Source organism: Nipponia nippon, unplaced genomic scaffold (assembly GCF_047370975.1).
Source record: "Nipponia nippon isolate SJK-2023a ecotype South Korea unplaced genomic scaffold, ASM4737097v1 scaffold_1, whole genome shotgun sequence".
Taxonomy (NCBI): Eukaryota; Metazoa; Chordata; class Aves; order Pelecaniformes; family Threskiornithidae; genus Nipponia; species Nipponia nippon.
This window is the reverse complement of record NW_028262290.1, coordinates 89,698,985-89,718,368: the sequence shown is the minus strand read 5'-3', so window position 1 is coordinate 89,718,368 and position 19,384 is coordinate 89,698,985. Positions and strand designations below refer to the sequence as shown.

The window sequence follows — 19,384 nt, the reverse complement described above, 5'->3', positions numbered from 1 at the left end:
TGCAATGGGTACGTAGACAAAATCTTCAGCAACAAATAGTGCACCTGAAACATTTTTTATGACCAACTCTCTGTGAGTGGAAACAGAAGAGTCTCAATGGGGAGATAAACTTTGGAGATTCAGCACTAGCTATCCTGCATGGTGGCACAAACTCCCAAGAAAATTCTTAGCCCAGATTTCTTTCTTTTCTCGTACTTTATTTTATTTTAACCTCTTTATCTCTGCTTTCACAAAGAAGACTTGGACTCTGCTTAGAGATTGGAGACAGCCAGTATATGCAACTTATCATTTCTTGCGACTACCTTAACTTGTGTGCTGAAAGTTTATTTTCTTCCATGTCCCAGAAGCCATCCTAGCTCTCTGCTTACCAGTAGAGGAAACACAGGCTGCTCAGGTAGGCCTTTGGGCACAGCTAGCCTGAAAAATGGCATTTTAAAAATTATTAAAAGTCACTGTAACAATATGGCAAATAAGATGCCAATCTAAAAAAAAAAAAAAAAAAAAAGCTCTGGGTAAGATACACAGAACTGAAGGCCTGTAACCCTGTTATTTGGCAGTAGTCCAGTCAGTAGAAATAGTGATGAAAAAAAAAAAATTAGTGGTCACCTGGATAAATGTGGTCTCTTTGGAAAGAGTCAACATGTAAAGGCAAGTCCTGCCTCACAAATGAATAGGAGGTTTTAGAGGAGAGAACAAAGCATGTGATGATGCAGATGATACTGTCTGCTGGGTTTCCTAAAAGTCTGTTGGAAAAGAACTCATTAAAGGCTTTTAAAATGTGTTTAAAAAAACAAAAGAAAGAAAGGGAAAAAAAAAGCAACCCCAGTGAATACTGTCAGTCCTTAAAAGATTTAAAGGAATGGCTGAAGCATAAGAAATGGAGAACAGGAGTGAAATGACCAAATCTTACGAGGGACGGAGATCACTGGCAGATTTCCCTAGGGATCTTTGCTGAAGAACAGGCTGTTCATATCAACAGCTTAGGGAAGAGGATGAGCAGTGAGGTGGCAATTTGTTAACAATACAAAATTATTCAGGGTAGCAGGGACAACAGCAGAGTGAAGAATTGCAGTCTGATTGTGAGAATGCAAGAGTGACTAACTATGGAGTAAAAAAGCAGATGAAATTCTGTGTAGGTAAATATAAAGGACTGTGCATGAGGAAGCAAAAAGCAGTCTCAGCTCCACATGCAACTGAACTCCACACTGACCATTATCATCCAAGCATGGGATTTTGGTGCTGGGATATGTAGGTATATGAAAATGTCAGCTGAAAGCTCAGTTGTATTTAAGGAAAAAAGTCAAATTGAATTTAGTCAGTTAATAGAAAAGGGACAGGCAACAAACCAAGAAAGATCTTAATGCCACTTTAAAAAACTGTGGCTATTCTTACTTCTCCTTTAGGCATCCTCATCTGGATGATTCCTCCTCTGAGGCATTGCTATACCAGAGGGATGCCCAGAGTGGCTGGAGGAAATGCCTAAGCCATTTCCCGACTCCAGAAAGTCATTTAACAGTGTCACTACATCAAGGATATCAGACAAGAAACTGATAAGAAAAGATGCTGACACGAAGTGATAATTTTAATTTTCTTGTGTTATTGTGCCTTTTGAATTTTATATACTAAGTATTTATTCTTGATTTTTGATACTGAAGGAAAGTGGGAGAAATAGATTTGGTTTTTGTCTCGTCTTGACATGCTGTCAGTCTGCCCGCCCTATTCTAATATTTTTTAAATCTGTTGCTCTGTTACAAACAATGTGATAATATTAGAAAACTGAGACATGTACAGTTATGCATGTTTTTTGAAAATAAGTAGCCCATGCTATCCACATGTAGAGCTAGGACCATATAAGCAATGTGTTATAAATGCCTCAACTGTTAAAAAGGCATACATCAGAGCTCATATCTTCTTTGAGTGGTAATTATCCAAGACAAAAAGCCAGAGGAAACTGGGTTTTCTCAGTTCAGCTGTCCATGGAACGACTTGTTCCCTGTATTCTTTGCCCTTCTGGTTTACAGAAGGCTTGCTTTTCTCTGAAAAGTTCTAAAACAGTGTCAGTTTGTCATTGTTTGCACTTAATTTTATTTACAGCTGCAAGAGTCCAATACTGACAGGCAACTCATTGAGACCTCTCCAGTTCTTCAAAAGCTTACGGAGTTTGAGGATGCAATTGGAGTCATCTTTACTCATGTTCGGCTTCTAGCACGTGCATTCACTCTGAGGACAGTAGGCTTTAACCATCTGACTCTGTGAGTACACGGCAAGAGTCCTCATGTAGCTCTGTTGGTCCTTCTGTTAGTATCCCACATTGCTTTATTTGTAAACAAACCCTAGATGTTATATCTGTTCTCCAGAAGAGAATAGAGCAGCTATGTTCGCAAGCCCACCTGGCTCAGTATCCCATCTCTGACAGTAGTCAGTAGTGGATACCTTAGGAAAGACTATAGATGATGTTAGTGAGCCATCCCAGTGTTTCTTCTGAGCTTCCTGCATCATTGATATTTGCATATCACTCCTGAGACAGTAGCAAAACATACTTGGAGGTACATTTGGCAGAGGAAAGAAGTAAAATCATGCTCTGTGGTCCAAGTGCAGCCCTTGTGTTCTGTGGTGTGTAGAGCTGCCAGGCCTCGTTTTAAAGCAAACAGTAGAGCCATACCAGTGGTTACCCAGTCCAGGATCTCGCATGGATTTAAACCCTGATCCTTTTATTTCTTGTGAATGGACAGACCTTTTTCTCTATTGAAGTTGTTGCAGTCATTAGTTCACTTTCTTATAAGAAGTTACAGGTACAGACCTTATCCTGTTACAAACTTGATATCAACTGCTTTTCTACTTCAATTGGTCCCAGATCTGTGATGTAATAAGTGTGTATATATGTAGCTACCCTGATTTGCTTTCTTCCTGAAAGTTGGGGGTTACAACAGTAACGAACTGTGTTTTCATCTCACCTGGTTAATGCTGGAAAATTGTCTTAAATGCGTTTGGAAATGAGTGAGGCTTACTCTCAGATCACTCTTTATTTTAATTTGTGTGTGCATGCTGGTTTTGTTTTTTCCTCCCCGAGTGCTTATTGATTTTGCTGCATTGATGTCTCATTTTTCAGAGGCCACAACCAGAGGATGGAATTCCTGGGTGACTCAATAATGCAGTTGGTAGCCACAGAGTATTTATTCATACATTTCCCTGATCATCATGAAGGGCACTTAACGGTGAGTCTGTCATCAATCATGCTCTCTGGAAGAGCAAGAGTGGGATGGAGACTGAAATTATGGAAGCAGCTAGTGAATTATTCTGGATTTGATTAATAAAAGAAGCCTCAGCAACCACTGCTCTTAATAAGGCTTTGTTAATTTTAAGTCATGAGCACTGCAATGAATAGGAAATGGTGATTTATGAGCCCAGTGCAATCATTTTTGTTCTGTCTGTGAAATGGATCAATAATTTTAAGGATGTCAGTGATGAAATTGGGAGATAAGACTAGTTCTTGTTTAAAGATGGGTATCTTAAACCATTTATTTAAATAGGCACATCACATGACTTTTTTTATTCATGACTTCTAGCCTGTTGAACCTGCAACCGGGCAGGGTTATGTTTCCTGATAAGAAGTTTTTACAATCTATTTTAGTCTGGTTTTCCTGTTGTCTTCAATCTGGAGCTCCTGTGGTAGCTTTTGAATTTAATTTTACTATTGTTATAGTCATCTGTTGTTGATTACTGTAGCCTTTCAGTCTCTTTTATCTGAGCTCTAAACAACCCAGTTTGGGGATCTTTCAGCAATTTACAGTACTTTAAACACAGAGTGGTAGTATATGTAGTTTTTTTCCTGATTGATTCATTTAGTACTGCACCTAGACAGCTGTGGCTTTATTTGTGAGGAAGAAATTTTCTTAGGCTTACTAAATTTTTATTAGTTTTCTTGACTAGAATAAAAAAGCAATACATGTATCAGGAATATGAGTCGAGTCTTCTAGTTAAAATTACGAAGTAGCACTGTAGGTTTCTTAGCTACTTGGAGTGGTTTTCTGAAATCCATAAAGGGATGGCAATGCTAAGTCTCTAGCAGGCAATGTGATTTCAAGAATACGCTGCTTGGGTCTTTTGGGCTAAAGATGTTTACAAGAAAAGAAGTACATGCTCTGACTAAAAGTTATTGTCATTTTTCTTCACCAGTTCTTAAGTTTCATTTACATCTGTATGGATTCTTCTGCACCATTCAGGAGACAGAGAGGACAAAGCCTGAACTTTTGAAGTAAAAGTTAAAAGGGGAAGAGCCTTGTCATATTAATTCTTCAGAGAAACAAGAACATAAGGCAGAAATCCAAGACTAGTGGTATTTTTTTTGCTTTGTGGGTGACTTTTTAGAATGTAGGCATCAGTGTTGTTACAGTAAGATAAATCTTTCAAGAACTATTTGGCAGGAAGGATATGAAGTGTTTCTATTAATGGGTGTAAATACTCAGAACAATGATCAGAACGTCTCCGTGTTGCTTCATTTAATGATTAGTGAGTTGGCAAGTAGAACAAGTTGCACAGTCCAAGTTTGTAGGGGGAACTACAAAGTTAGAGTGGAACGGATGCTGAAAACACATTAAGATACGGAGAAGTAGGCAACGCCTAGAATAAAATTTCAACTCTGGGGATGAACGTGCAGTGAAAAAGAAAATTGTCTTAGAATATTTTTAAATGTGAGAACAAATGAAATGAGACGTGAGAAAGGAGACTGATGATGTGGGATCTGAAGAGAAACAGCAAACACTGAGATCTTTCTTCTGTTACCTGGGAACATACTTAGATTTGAAGTAATAACAGGACATCAGCTGAATGGTGTCTGTAGTGTTGAGGACAATTTTGGTCAAGGATGGAAAGACTCCAGTTGACTGGCAATGCAGTGGCTTCCCAGTGTATAGTGATTACTTGTGGAGAGATGTCTGTAAATTAACTATATTTAAGAAAAAGAAAGGAGAATGTAGTCTTATCTACATATTTTGAGATAGCCAAGTGATCTGCCAAAAAAGAGGATGAAATTTTGTTGGCTGTTGGAAGATACAGCTTCTCCAGTACTGGCTTATGCAACAGTCATGGATAGTAGTATGCTGTGTGAAGATGGAAGAATAAAAAAAAATTGCTTAGTAATTAGATTTAAGCTCCAGTTGAGTATCCGTCACACGTTACAGCATCTGCAATGATGCAGGCTGTGTGTTGCCAGAGTGGAGACTAGCTCTAAAAAACTTGCTGGGTAGGCACAGGTACTGTATCTTCCCCATATCATTAGGGGGAATTGAGTTTCTTGCTAGATCACACTTGCAGAGGAGGCAGATTCTAATACGGAGCAAGTTGATAACCACAGTGCTAGAAGGATAACTGTTTTGTTTTTTTTTTCCTATCCCTAATTCACTGTGTAGTGTATATGTTGCTCTTTGTTTTATGATGCTACTAATCATGATTAAGGGTCCCATCAAAATAAATATTCTGCAAACACAGCAAAAGAGATCCTCCTTGTCCCATTACAAGAAACAGATTTTTGTTACATGATACTGCACTTCTGTCTTGTAGGTTGCATATGATACTTAGGATTTTGTTGGGGAAAGTATCGCTTGTTTATCTCAGGGACATAAAAGGGAAGACTTTTGGAAAGGCATAAGTAGAAAACGAGTTTAAGCAGAGGTTAGGGAGGCAGGTAATAATCCTATCTGCAGTCTGCCTAGTTTACGAAGATCAAGTTGTGAGTATCTGCTTCATACATCATTGCCAAACAAATTATGAACATACTGTTCTTTATTTATCTGTTGTCAGAGATGAAGTATCAAGTGCAGCAAATAAATCTTGATTTTCATAAGCTCAGTTGACATGCTGGAGCCAGGTAGCATATAACTTGGTTCTAATAAGCTGAGCAAATGTGACATGGAAGACAAGAGAGAGAAAAAATGCGTATGCAGCTTCTCAACTGTAGATTACATATAAACAGTGGAAAAGAGAGACATTCTTTCCCTCCTACTCCCACCTCCCATAATATCCCTAATTTCTTAAATTAATGCTGTTCCATTTAAAGCAGAAAAGCAAACAAACAGGAAAAAAGCTCACCTTAACCAGGGGTTCAGAAAACTGTATGAAACCCTAAAATTCCAAAATACTCCTTTAAGCTGTATGAGATTGTGTCTTTGGCAGAGCTCTATTTTTATTTAAGTAATTCTGCCTGGAGCCTAGGTTAAGCACTTCAAGGAACTCTGCTGGAGAACCAGGTGTCCTGGACATTGTCATCCATTGAAAATGTTTGAGACAGATCTTTGTCAGGGATGCATCGGCTCAGCTATACTGCCTTCAGTAGAGCAAAGAGTACATACAGGCTGGCCAGCTATGCATGTTCTTCTCTGGCCAAATGAATGGAGCAGCTTCCTCATCTGTGCATTTGTTTTTCTTACTGCGTATTTATTTCTTATTTGGTGGACACTGGGGACTGCTCTATAGACTCCAGAATATTGTATGTTTATACTTTATGTGGAAAAATGTATGTAACTGTATTACTTAAACTAGAAAAATGCAGATTAGATGAAAAAGTGTAGGACTGATGAAGAGATGGTATATGCATGCAAAGAAGCTCACAAACAAGCATTTTAAATGCAAGACACATCTACAGGCGTAATGTGTCCATAGAATAAATAAAATTTGGTGAGAAGAATTGAAACAGGAGGAAAAATCAGCAGTAGAAAGAATGAGAGCATGTGTTTATGTGAATCATTTGAGTGTGCTGAAACAAAATGTCAGTAAACTGAGAGAAGTGAGAGGCTACAAGGATAAAAGTAACTTTTTTTCCCCAGCTCTCCCTACCTTCTATAGTTTGGTATCGCTAATTGTTACCATTGAGTGGAATTTCTTTCTATTGCAGTTGTTGAGAAGTTCTTTGGTGAACAACAGGACACAGGCCAAGGTGGCAGAAGAGCTGGGTATGCAAGAATTTGCCATCACTAATGACAAGACAAAAAGACCTGTCGCTCTTCGAACTAAGACTTTGGCTGATCTCTTGGAATGTGAGTTAATTTGGATATAACAGCTTAGTACTTATGTAACTTCTTCCTTGGGGCTTGTTTAAGAAAGCCATTAGAAATCCCCCAAATCACTATTAAAATATATGTACAGGTTTTCAAATGAATTACGCCTATACCTCTGAAAGCCAGATTTTTGACTGCTAGCCTAGATTCTTGAAGTCTGTATGAAAGCAGGAAGGAGGTGTAATTGCAGATAGAAAGTTGTAGGCTTAGAAATTGAGGGGTCATGATGGCCGGGTCAAAAGCACGTCTAGAAAGTTAAAGCTTGTATTCCGAGTTGAGCTATTTAACAGCAGTTTCAATGTTTCATTAATATGTTCTTGTCACTGTTGGAAGATAAAGTAGTTCGTTCAGCAGGTGAATGTTTCCGTGGCTCATTTGACTGCATTTTAGGAGGTTTCAAAATGGTCATTCCACAAGAGGGAAAGCGACATTGAAATTATTTTTAGTCCATTTATGAAAGTTTCTGCTACCGTCTTTCCAAAGAAAGTGGGAACAGTGATAAATATTCTGCAAAGAAAGTTAATCTGTATCTTGTATATTTTGATGTATTTTGTGAGCCATTCAGACACCTTGGCTTTTGCCAAATCCTCTTAACAAATGGAAATTGCACACAAACAGGAGTGATATATATCTAAAACTTTTTTATGGTACCCAGTAGTGATTTATTGTAAGTATCCATGGTCTTCTGGTTAAAATGTGAGATTAGGAGCTGAGTGTTGTTTCTAGCTCTTTAAATGACTGAGTGGATTTGGGTAAGTCACTTAATCTCTTGGTCAACTTTATTTTTTCCTGTGTGTGCAGGATAATAATACCCTCATCAGATCACTGCTGTCAAACATAATTGAATATGGCTTTAGAGTACTCAGAGATACTTGTTTCTAAAAGTGCAAGCCATTAATGTTCTCCTTGGATGAGTAACAGTACCTTTTTTTTTTTCCCCTAGCCTTTATTGCTGCCCTGTACATTGATAAAGATTTGGAATACGTTCACACTTTCATGAATGTATGCTTTTTTCCACGGCTAAAGGTAAGACCAGTCAGGTTCCTACTTTGCTGCTATTATGTTTTAATGCATTGTTGTGTTTTGGACTCTTACCACAACCTCTCAATCATAAAAGCATCTTTGTGAAATTCTTACAGGAGTTTATTTTAAATCAAGATTGGAATGATCCTAAATCTCAGCTTCAGCAGTGCTGCTTGACTCTCAGGACAGAAGGAAAAGAGCCAGACATTCCTCTTTACAAGTAAGAATGGGCATCTTACGGATACAAGCTAGTTGTCAGTTGTTTATAGAGGAAGATGTGATCAGTCACCCTACGTTTTTCCCATAGTTTGGTTTTATTGTAGTTGTCCAAGCCCTCCAGTCTCTCTTTGTCTGAAGATGGAAAATCTTGAACCAATGTTTTCCAAGCTTTAGGTGTTTTAAGCAATTGCAAGGAAGAATTAGTAAGCATTTTACCTTGTGCGGTTTCAAGGGACAATATATTTTTTATGTTCAAATGGAGTATTTCATTGGCATCATTCTGTATTTGTTCTTCTTTTAACATAAGGAATGGCAGTATTTTGAATGAAATGAATGGAACAATGGCTGTTTGGATATGAAGTCAAGATACCTCCATTCTATTTTCAGTCATCGTATGAAGTTTCTTTACACTCTACATTATTACGCAAACGTAATAAATGCCTTGTGTTACACATCCTGATTATAGGCTCTGTTTCTAACCCACAGTCAGGCACTGAAGGGCAACACAAGTTTTGGACATTTTCGCCGCGCAGTTCAGCCCACATATGTCCTCGTGTTTAGTGACAGAAGAGCTCGGGGCAGTGAACCTCTTAACTTGTACACCTCAGTTAGATACCTGAAGCTGGATGGGATGGATCTCCCTTCTGTCTTTCAGTTTTAAAATAGCATAATAGCTGCTTCAAAGAGGCAATAATAAACTTAAGATTGTATATTATATCCATATCCATTCAATTACTGTAGGGATGGGTGCACTCTTAGCCCCCAAAAGAAGAGATAAAGGCTATGAAAGTTCAAGGCTTGTGTTGTTGGGATTATTACATCAAAAAAGTATGAAGAATGAAAGTCTAAGTGCATTTGTCACATTTACTGAAATGAAGTTTTCAATGAAATGTAGCAGTTCAGTTATAGTGACAAACAGTGCACTTCAGAAATACGATCGCTTTAACACTGCAACTGATGCTCTGCAGATCTGACTCCTCAGTGTCTTTGTATGAGGGCTCACAGCTTTGTCTTGAGTAAGGAAGATGAATACAAAAGAAACAATTCCCAATTCCTGTAAAACCCACTGCGTATCAAGTACCAAATGTTTGTTTTGTTTTGCTGTGATGATAAATTGATTTTTATAGTACAGCTTAGACCTAGTAATATGCTGTTATCTTCCTATTATCTTGTTAAATTCCTTTTCTAGGAGTTATCTGTTTCACTGCAGTCAGTACTATTGCTTTTAAATTTGGGGTGGGTTTTATTTGCTCTTGTCACAGCTCACAGAGACTGAGTACTATAGTTAGATGCTTTAAAAATTGATGTGAAATTGGTGCTCCTTCCAAAAAGAAACAAGGTAGTGGACAGAACTCGAGCTGACAGTGGAGAGAGATTTGGGACAGCAGGAAGAAACAGCAAAAGAAGAAATTCATTGCATGTCTAGGAATTATCTTTTTTTTCCCTTTAGATAGTTGTTGATGCATGTCCTAGACTTTAGCTCAAATGGAAAGTTTGTTTTGTGACAAACTGTAATTTTTCAAAGCTGATGGAAAATTTCTTTGTACTGTGATGATTCAGTATTGTAGAGAGCTACCATGTCCAACATAAAGTCCTTTTAAAACCTTGCTAGCTGCACAACTCTCAGGGACTAAAATTTTAGTGCACACAATAATCATATTGGTGTGATTATTTGCAATTGCACAGCTACGCAGAGTTTATGACTATTACAAGTGTTTTCACAGTTTTTAACCACTTTGTGTTATAGCTTGCGTTTTTGCTTATAGGCTAAAGTTTTAATTTTCATATGGTGCTCCTGAGTGAACCTGGAGGAATAAATATAACCAATATATAAACAAGGTGCATTTTTTGTAAATTTCCCCTTTTTATTGTGTGCCGTACTGGTAATCTCTGGGTTAATGTGATTTATACAGGCATCTTTCAACCCTTGCTCCATGCTTTGCACTAATTCCACTCTATGTATTGACCAGACTGAAAGCTTGGTGATGTATGTGCCACAGACAGGTTCTGGGTTTTAATACTTCCTGCTTGAATAAATCATATCTTTCCTATTTCAGGACTTTGCAGACAGTGGGACCATCTCATGCCAGGACATACACAGTAGCTGTTTACTTCAAAGGGGAACGAATAGGATGCGGTAAAGGCCCAAGGTATAGTGAAAAATTAATCACATTGTGTTAAAGTTTAAGTGTGGCAGTGTCCAAAATGACTAGCCACGGAGATAGACTAGTGTGTGGTTGGCCTTAGAAAAGAAAGCTATAGAGCCTTCTTCAAGCTATTCTGAGTTTCTGCCTCAGGAATACCTGAAGGGTTCAATGTCTGTATAGTTTTGGGTCTTAAGCTTTTTTGGTGAACTTGCCTACAAGGTGGCTAGCAATGCTAACCCATTTGTGGTTCTCAGACTAGAAACTGCAGAACAGCTTCCAGGAAATAGTGACTTTATCTTTGGCTTTGCTACTGGATTATTGTCCAACTTAAGCTGGCAAGTTAAGGGTGCAAGGTGCTCAGGTTTTTTTTCTGATGTTATTACTTCTAGGCATTTTAGAATGGTTTCTAAAGTTGCAAAGACTTCAACATGAACCCCAAAGACCTCATCTTATTTTCTGCTACCAAATCTGGTGGTGGTTATAAAAATATCATTGGTTTTATAGCGTTCACACCCCTGTGATTTTGTTCCTTTTTTTCTCTCAAGTAAAAGAAAATGCTTCAGTGAAGAATGAACTAGAATATTCTGTCAGTGTTATTGATCTAAGTTTAAAAATATTCTACTAGAACTGTAGTGCTATCGCTCACATATTTATGGAAAGGTTGATATATCATACACTCTGGGAATTACTAGCTACTGATTATCCAAAGAGTTTTATTACAAAAGAGTAGCTAGTGTTCCACTTTGTCAGAAGCTTTAGTTTATTCCGTACAACTTATCTCATGTAACATGTTTTTGTTTGGCTTTCGCAGTATTCAGCAAGCAGAAATGGGAGCTGCAATGGACGCACTTGAAAAATGTAAGATATATGGGCAACAAATAAAAGAATTTATAGTTTACATCCTTGGTCTTTAGCAAGGTGAGGTGCAGGTTTTGTGAGGGATAAGATTTGAACAGAACGTCTATGCTGAATCCTGTCAGCTTCTGAGCAGCAGGTTTTCCTCTTAGTACTTTGAAGACAATTTTGTAACAGGTGAAGTTAATATGATACCAACAGATATTTTTTAAGGGGAGTCGATCAGCTACAGAGGTTGCAGCTTACAGGGAACTCTGCACAGTGAAGTCTCATTGAGATTTTCCATGCTTAAATATGCAGTGGAATAAGACTGCTTGGTCTCGGACAGTGTCATCTCATCCTCCAATTGAGGGGAGGAGGAAAATTACTTTTCAGTTGCCGATTTAGAAAATAAAATTTGATCTCAGAGTATACAGTAGAATAGGTTAAAATCTAACAGGCAGATCCCCAGCCAATGTAAGTCAATATTTATCTGGTAAGAACAGCTTATATCAGCTGAGGATCCAGCGATCTGTGTATGCATCTCTTACAATTATGCATGGGATAGCCAGCATGGGAGCAGTCCTTCATTGCAATGGAGTCTCAGATATGAAAGGAATGAGTGTATGTAAACATCGTATATGAAAGAGCTTCAGTCAGTTGAGTTAAAGTGCCAGGTGTGGATGTACTGTAAGCAAATACGTTACATACATTTTGTGCAGCAGAAACTCTCTATTCAGAAGAATATGGGGAGGTACATTTTTTGCATTTGATTCAAAGGAAAGACATGCAGTTCCTCAGATGCCAAAGATTTTTAATGTTATCTCTGCATCTAGAAATCCCAGGACTTAAAAATTTCAGAAAACATTGAATCCCTGTAATTCAGAATTTTTTTATATCCTTCTGCTAGGCATGTACTTCTCACCACCAGTAAATCTGACAAGCAGGAAAATGTAACTTCCCTTGTTCGATGAATATCTACAAAATGTTACTGAAGTTTCCTTAGAGTGTTTTTTCTTGTGATGGTATTGCTGCTCAGAGAGCTGTGAGCTTCATCTCCTATCAGTCCAAGGACTTCACAGCTCTTTTCTGACATGTATTTGTTTGAATACCATAGACCTAGAGGTCTCTATCCAACCACCCCTCAAAACAGAGCCAACTTTCAAGTTAGGTCATGTTTCTCAGTGCCATGCCAGTCAAGTTTTGACCATCTTTAGGGATGGAGACTCCACAGCCCCTATGGGCACCTGTTCTAGTATGTATGTATTTGTGGAGTGGAGATTTTTGTTTGTTTTTTTTTTTTTTTTTAGTGCATAAGTAGTTAACTTCAAGTAAAAGTAATTTTCATGTACCTGTTTATATATATGATAGCCATGATGAGTTTATTACATAAATTTCCTTCTCAACATATTAAATGCATTATAAACAAACAAGTTGCTACCAAGCTGAGTTCTTCAAAGTTCTTAAAGAATCATGTTACAGGCACAGTGCTGAAAATCCGATTTTCATTTTATGGTGCACATGAACAACAAAATATCCCAGAACTCCATTAAACAAAGCACTAGTGTGTTTAAAAACAGCAGCAATTTAAAAACAATTTGCTTTTGTTTAGATTGCTTTCTGGTTTAAATAAATATACCCTCCTATGCCCGAGTTGTAAATAACTGATGAATAAACCTTTTATTCCTGTAGTATATAATAAAAGGCACAAATTTCACCAGCCAGTAAAACAAAGCAGTAGAAAGTCATTCTGCTCTACCACAACCTGCTGCAGATTACGTGGCTTCTGCACCATGTTCTCTAGCTGTGCTGCCTGGGACCCAGAAAGAGGAGAAAAACGCTTGGTGCCAAGGCACTTCTCCCGGAGGAGCCTCAGCTGAATTCTCTCTCGGTAGCCAACTAGAGAGAGAGCAGTCCTTTGCTGAGACATCTCCCAGATTTTTTTATGGCTTTAAAGGTCCGTGTAGTAACCTTTTGCGTTCATCTCAGACACAGATAGGTAGCCAGTGCTGATCCCAGAGCTCTCTGTGATCCCAGCAGGATTTACCACCAACTGCAGGCTGCCACATACTCTACCACCTCTTTGTTCTCTGACTGACTGGAGGGTGCGGGTCTCTGCAGCACAGAGACACAGATGAATGTCAGCACCCTGGTCATGCAGAAAATGTTATATTCTGTCAGCTGTGCACTAAATTGAGAGCAATTATATAACCTGGTTTTACAGCCTCAGTTCTAACTACTGTACATACGTACCAGCCAATGGACAAATGTCTGAAGTCAGAAGCATCCATCCCCCTAGCTATTTCTCCATCACCTCAGCCTTGTCTAGTCTGTTTTAGCCAGTCTTCACTCATCCGTGCTCTTAGACTACGCTAAGACTGTATTCTGGTACATAGCCAAGCATTAAGTTTTTCAGGAACAGATTTTACTGCGTTCCATTTTGCTACACTATTACTTTCCCATTAGGAACCCTGCCATAATGTGGGGCATATAGTGGATTCTGTGTGGTATAAAATAATAATAATAATAATGGAAACATCTGTCCAGTGATTGGAACCAGTGGCTCATACTTTTTGGAGTGAGAACAAGACAAAAAAGCCCTGACAGCATTAACAGTAGTCTCACATTCATTTTTCAGTATTGACTACCTGTTGCTAAGGGAACAGAATGTAAAATCCAGGTAACACCTGGCCATGTTGCTAGACCAGGATTTTATATTTTATTTTTGTGAGTGTATTGTATTTGGCAGTGCTTTGTAGCAGGAGAAACGGATGTGGAAATCATAAAGAAACCAAAGTCTTATGACACACAGCCCTGGTTTACTATGGATTATTAGAAATAAATGAGTAAAAATGGTGATAACATTGTTCCCCCCTACCCCTAATCTCATCAAAGTTTAAAAAAAAAAAAAAAAAAAAAAAAAGAGCTGAGGCTTTCTGTGTTACCAGGTTGTTTATTAATGTAAAATATTTTTCCTTGTGTCAGATAACTTTCCCCAGATGGCCCATCAGAAACGGTTCATTGAACGGAAGTACAGACAAGAGTTGAAAGAAATGAGGTGGGAAAGAGAGCATCAAGAGAGAGAGCCAGATGAGACTGAAGAAGCAAGGAAATAAAAGGAGGGCACAGAAGCAGTGGCATATTTACTTACTTAATAACTCTGACTGTGGCCTATGGAGACCTAACCTAGTTTCTTGCAGATGATGAATGAAGAGTGCCTGTTGATATCAAATAGAAAATCATCATCTTTTCTTAAAAAAATGTGTGTGTATATAATATTTCTTTAGTTTGGTTTTAAGTGCAAAGTTTGGCTTTTTAATAAGATTTGGTTTTAAATCCTTTTAATTTTTATGAAAAGTTGTGGGATTATTTTTATTATTTTTATTGTCTTGTATGAAGTAATAAAGTATTAATTTCAAAAGCCTGTAGGAGAAAAAGCTGTTTAACAATTGTCTGCTATGTCCAAATGCTGTTTTGTCAGTGACCAGCAAAGTTATTGCATGAACTCCGCTGTGGAGGAGGAAAGTATTATGAGAAACTAATTCAGCAGAGCACTTAAGCATGTACCTAACTTAAGTTTTGCAGCTAAATGTACTTCTTGACTCTGCTGAACCAGAGCCATAAACCTCAGGTTCTTTTACAGAAACTGGTACAGTAATTTAAGCAAAGGAGATATTCAGTTTTGTTTTAAATGGTGGATTCCACATCTGGAATGTCACACAGGTGTGTGTGTGTGGAAGGTTGGGGGGTTTTGTCTCTAAATCAGTATTATAAAACTCTAAGAAAAAGAAAAAAAAGGTAATTATGAAGCAAGAGAGTGACAACTTTTTTCATAGAGAATGTACTGAGTTTACATTTACAAGTTTAATTTCATTCTCAACTTCTTGCTCTTTCAAACTGATGTCTACTTTAATTGATTTCTTTGTCCAGAAGATACCACTGTGACCATAATAGTCAAATGGTGTATTAGAAACTCCATACAGGTGTTGTTCAGGTAAACTGGTTCTATCCAAAGGAGGGCAGAGTTTGTCTCCATGTTGTAGTTCAAAGGTGGCATACAGTTTTAAGTCACCGAGTTTCCTTGATTTTGGGTGTCTGTGGGTTGTATTAGACAAACAGATATTTCTTCTATAAAAGCTCTGAATGGTACCAAAAGTGGAGCATCCACTGTGTCTGTTGACTGACTACCAGCTTCATTGTAGATGTTGGTGCATTGTTCATACTTTTAATTTGCCTGCTTCGAGCCATTCATTTTCGTTGTGCTGATTTCTGATTTATAACAGTCCCTTAGTGCATATTGTGTAGTCATTTCTCCATCTTTCTTTTCTGATAAGTGAAACAGATACAACTCTCATTTTCCTTAACTGTGCATTTTCTTTCTGCTTCAGATCCTTTTTGGTGAGTTAGTTATGCATCTTTTCTGATGTAAGTAACACAGATGTATGTGATAAGATACCATGCAGCTTTGTGGGTGTGGATGCATGAGTCTGGCCCAAAGAATTCATACAGACTCCTGAAAGAAAACTTTTGCCCAATGGCCACATTACGCTGAGCAACTAATTCAGCGGTTGTCTGAAGCACCTTTCTGTAGGTGTGCGATGGGCATCCATGAAAGCACTTTATTTCAGGTGCCAAAGTAGACACAATTGTAGCTGAACAGTTCAGACTACCCAAATGTCTTCCCAAAGTTTCACTTCTGAGCTAATCAATGTGTGTATTTTCATAAGCACATTTTTGTACGCATGCAACGTGAGATGCACTTAAATGTAGGGTTTTTTAAAACTTGACCCCACAGCACTACCTCACTTCTTCCAGCTTCTGCGATTGCCCTTTCTTAATGGATTGATGCTTTAAATCCATTTCAGAGGATGAGAGAAAAAAAAACAACAAACACATTCTGTAATTTAGAGGATGATAATAAACCATTAAAACATAAAGGAGAGGATAAAAACAACAAGATAGAGGCAAGGAGCTGCTCTCTGCTGGATGCTGCTGTTCTTTGACTTTTGAGAAGTGATTGTAACTCCTTATTGCTTCAGTCTGTAAATAAAAAGCTGAAATGCCTCTGAACAGCAGCAGGCTTGAAAAGCAAGCAACAACAACTCCCCTGCCCTCAGTCGTTTGTATTTCAAATTCTTTTGTAGAATTGCCCATCTGCTTCTAGCGGTAAGTTGAAATGGTGCATTGGAAGAGGGTTAAGGGTAATTGTGTACACCATTATTTTATTTTTCCCCCTTAACTGTGACCAGATTCATGTGTTTAACAAGTAGAACACGCAGTGACTTCATCTTCAGGTGCGTGGTTACTTTGCAAATTCCTCTCATAGTATTTGGTATCACCAGAGTACCCCAGTGGAATTGCTAGCTCATAGTTTAACATTACTTTCAGTCTTCCTGTACATCATTTCATTTTTCAGCTGTAAGAAGACTGTGAGCTTCTTCATAAACATTTGCATAAAAATAGATTGAAGTTATCAGATATGCTGTTTGAGGGGAGGAACCCCAAACCGTTCTCTTTTCTTCTTTCACCCAGAAATTGCTTGAAAACAAACTTCTAAAACGATTTCTGCATTAAATTACTACAGTTAATGAATTTTAGGTCTTCCTCAATAAAATGGCGATGATAACCATTTTTTCATGAGTGGGCTCTTTCCCCTTTTTTCACTGTATACGCATGGGCTAGGAAGATTGCCTGAAGAAATTTTGTTTTCCTTGTCTTGAGGGTGGAAAACAAAAGGTAAAGAAATTCATGTTTCCTGTGTCTATGTGAAAACCGCAGTGTCTTTCTGTGTACGCACTGTCTACAAACAGTGGCTGTGAATGTTTCTGATAATTTACGGAGTTGCACAGAATGTGTAGTGAGAGCACAGTCCTTTATAACGCACACTAAGGAGAGAGTTTTTTCTTCAAGTTGCCTGAAATTTGGGAAAAATTACTGAGCTCATGTTAATCAGTGGAACATGCCTATAACTAGGCAACTTTGGCTGCTTTTTTGGAAATGGGAAGGTGTCTCTGGCTTATTGATAAAGTAAGGTCTATTTTTAATTGCTCCAGAGCCTGATCTGTTCTGACCTAGATGTTCTCATGCAAGATCCATTGACTGGATTTGGGTACAGGTAGGTGAATGAAGAACAAGACTTGAGATCTCTGTGGATCCAGCAGATCCTATGAAACCACATCTTTCTTTTTTTTTTTTCTCCTTTTTTTTTTCTTTTTTTTAAATGTGTATATGTACAGAGCATTGAATAAAATTGTAGCTCATTTGATTAGGAATTTTAATTGAATTTACATAAAATTTATCATTGTTACTTGCAGAGCCTAAGTTTGCTTTGTAAGATTTCGGTTTCTGTAAGACTATTTAACAGCGATACTAAGAGAACCTTGATCTCTAAGACTGTTGTAAACATTGTTGCTAATAAAATTTTCCAGAAAAGACTTCAGGCATAGTTGTTACTTGCTAAAACAATTTGGAAAGATCAGAAGGCTAATCCTGATCATCTGTCTCCCTACTTCAAAGACTCTGATTATACAGGCTACATATTTAAATGAAGTAAGCGGTTCACTTGTAAAAAGTTTCTGTTTGGTGGAAGTTTGTAAAGCCCTGTAAGAGCTTAGGGAGTTGATTGTCTACGCTGTATCATTCTGCATTGGCTTTGGGGGGGGTGGTATTGTGGTAGAAATGTCTGTGACCCGTACATCCCACCCTGCTTCTCCCCTCTCCCCCACACGGGTTATATATTTGTCATTGAGCATTTCAAAGTTTTACCTAAATGGGGAATAATAACCAGAAAGTGGCTCCTGCTTTGTTCCTTGAAGCGTAGTGAGAACTTGGAGTGAAGGGTGCTCTGCTGTCTTTGGTTCCATGCAAGTCTAAATGTTTAGCTCTTGGAATGACTGACATCTTACTGTGAATAGCCTCAGAAAGAGATGCGACATGTCCCATCATTTCTTGCTGGTAATTATTCTTCACCAGTAAGCCACGGTGTCCGAGGACAGGCGTTCTGGATTCTGATGTCTGTTCTTTCATTCATAGTTAAGCAAATAACAGTGAATAGACTGGAAAGCAGCTGCAAAATAAACTGGTGGCTGCATAATGAACTTGCATTTACTTATTACACTAACAAAAAAAAAAAAAAAAAAATGCCATAACAATATGGTAGGTGGAGCAGGGAATTGGATCTCTCCTCTGTCACGGACACATCTCAATACCATTTATTCTTACCGTAGAGCTGCTCGTTAGACCATCTACCACTGAAAAATAGATTAACTCCTTGAATTTTGAAGACATAATTTCTCTTTGTATGAAGATGCTGATAAAAATGGATTGCAAATCTGGAGGTGTACTGGTCACTTTAAATTATAGGCAAGGTGGAGATTTTTATTTCAGTAAGAATGGTCTTTTTAAAATACTTCATGACTTTTTCTTCCCTCATATTCTGATGTATTTTGTGTTCCCAGCTTGAGTTACAGATGGTGTATTTCTTAGCAAATTGTTCATGTTTATGGACATACTCAGTCTACCTAGCAATAAAATGCTAGGTAAGACCATCGATTGCATCTCGGTGTTTCTCTGGATTCCTCTTTTAAAGCAATTCTCTGTAGAAGGAAATAAGGGTCAATGACTTCGCCCTGGTCTTGTTTTGTTTTCCTTATTTTCTTCTCTTCATGGTAGCCTACCTCGTTGCTGTTGCAGCGAGTTGCTCAGCTAGAGCAGCTCTCTGAAGCTTGCAGAAGGGAAGACCATCTTAAGCTCTTTTGTCTGTGCTTTCTGCTCGTAGACACTTTCTTGACCTGGAAGGTAATGAGCTGAGGGAAAGGAGCATTGCTGACTGGAGTGCATTGGGTGGTATCAGCATGCTGGAAATCAGGAAAAGGGAGTCACAAAAGCAGTGCAATCAGAGAGGCTGACCCTGCAGCTGCAGCCGAGTGCGTTGGCCAGAACAGGTAGGCTGAGTCTGTGAAGAAAAATTAAAGGGAATATCTCCCTTGTTTTTAAAAAGTCAAAAGACAAGGGCTGCTCAAAGACAAGAAAGAAAAGACCGACTGTCTTCTCCGACTCTCCTGGATTTTTTGTTTCCATGCCTGTTCAGGTACCCTCAAATTTCACAGA

General features: G+C 38.2%; 1 protein-coding gene across 3 annotated transcripts in view; it reads left to right on the top strand.

The window, feature by feature from the left end:
- DROSHA (drosha ribonuclease III) overlaps nt 1-17,718 on the top strand; it is a 77,368-nt gene extending 59,650 nt beyond the window's left edge. For 2 of the 3 annotated variants that reach the window (XM_087761366.1, XM_087761372.1), the window contains exons 25-32: nt 2,095-2,252; nt 3,110-3,215; nt 6,890-7,031; nt 7,996-8,078; nt 8,192-8,295; nt 10,352-10,444; nt 11,253-11,299; nt 14,261-17,718. In XM_087761366.1, coding sequence (XP_087617492.1) covers nt 2,095-2,252; nt 3,110-3,215; nt 6,890-7,031; nt 7,996-8,078; nt 8,192-8,295; nt 10,352-10,444; nt 11,253-11,299; nt 14,261-14,391 — 864 coding nt within the window. In that variant the 3' untranslated portion in view covers nt 14,392-17,718. Of the gene's footprint in view, nt 1-2,094; nt 2,253-3,109; nt 3,216-4,176; nt 6,870-6,889; nt 7,032-7,995; nt 8,079-8,191; nt 8,296-10,351; nt 10,445-11,252; nt 11,300-14,260 lie in introns of those variants that run through there. The other variant, XM_087761380.1, reaches the window with a different exon arrangement.
- The last annotated feature ends 1,666 nt before the right edge of the window (nt 17,719-19,384 follow it).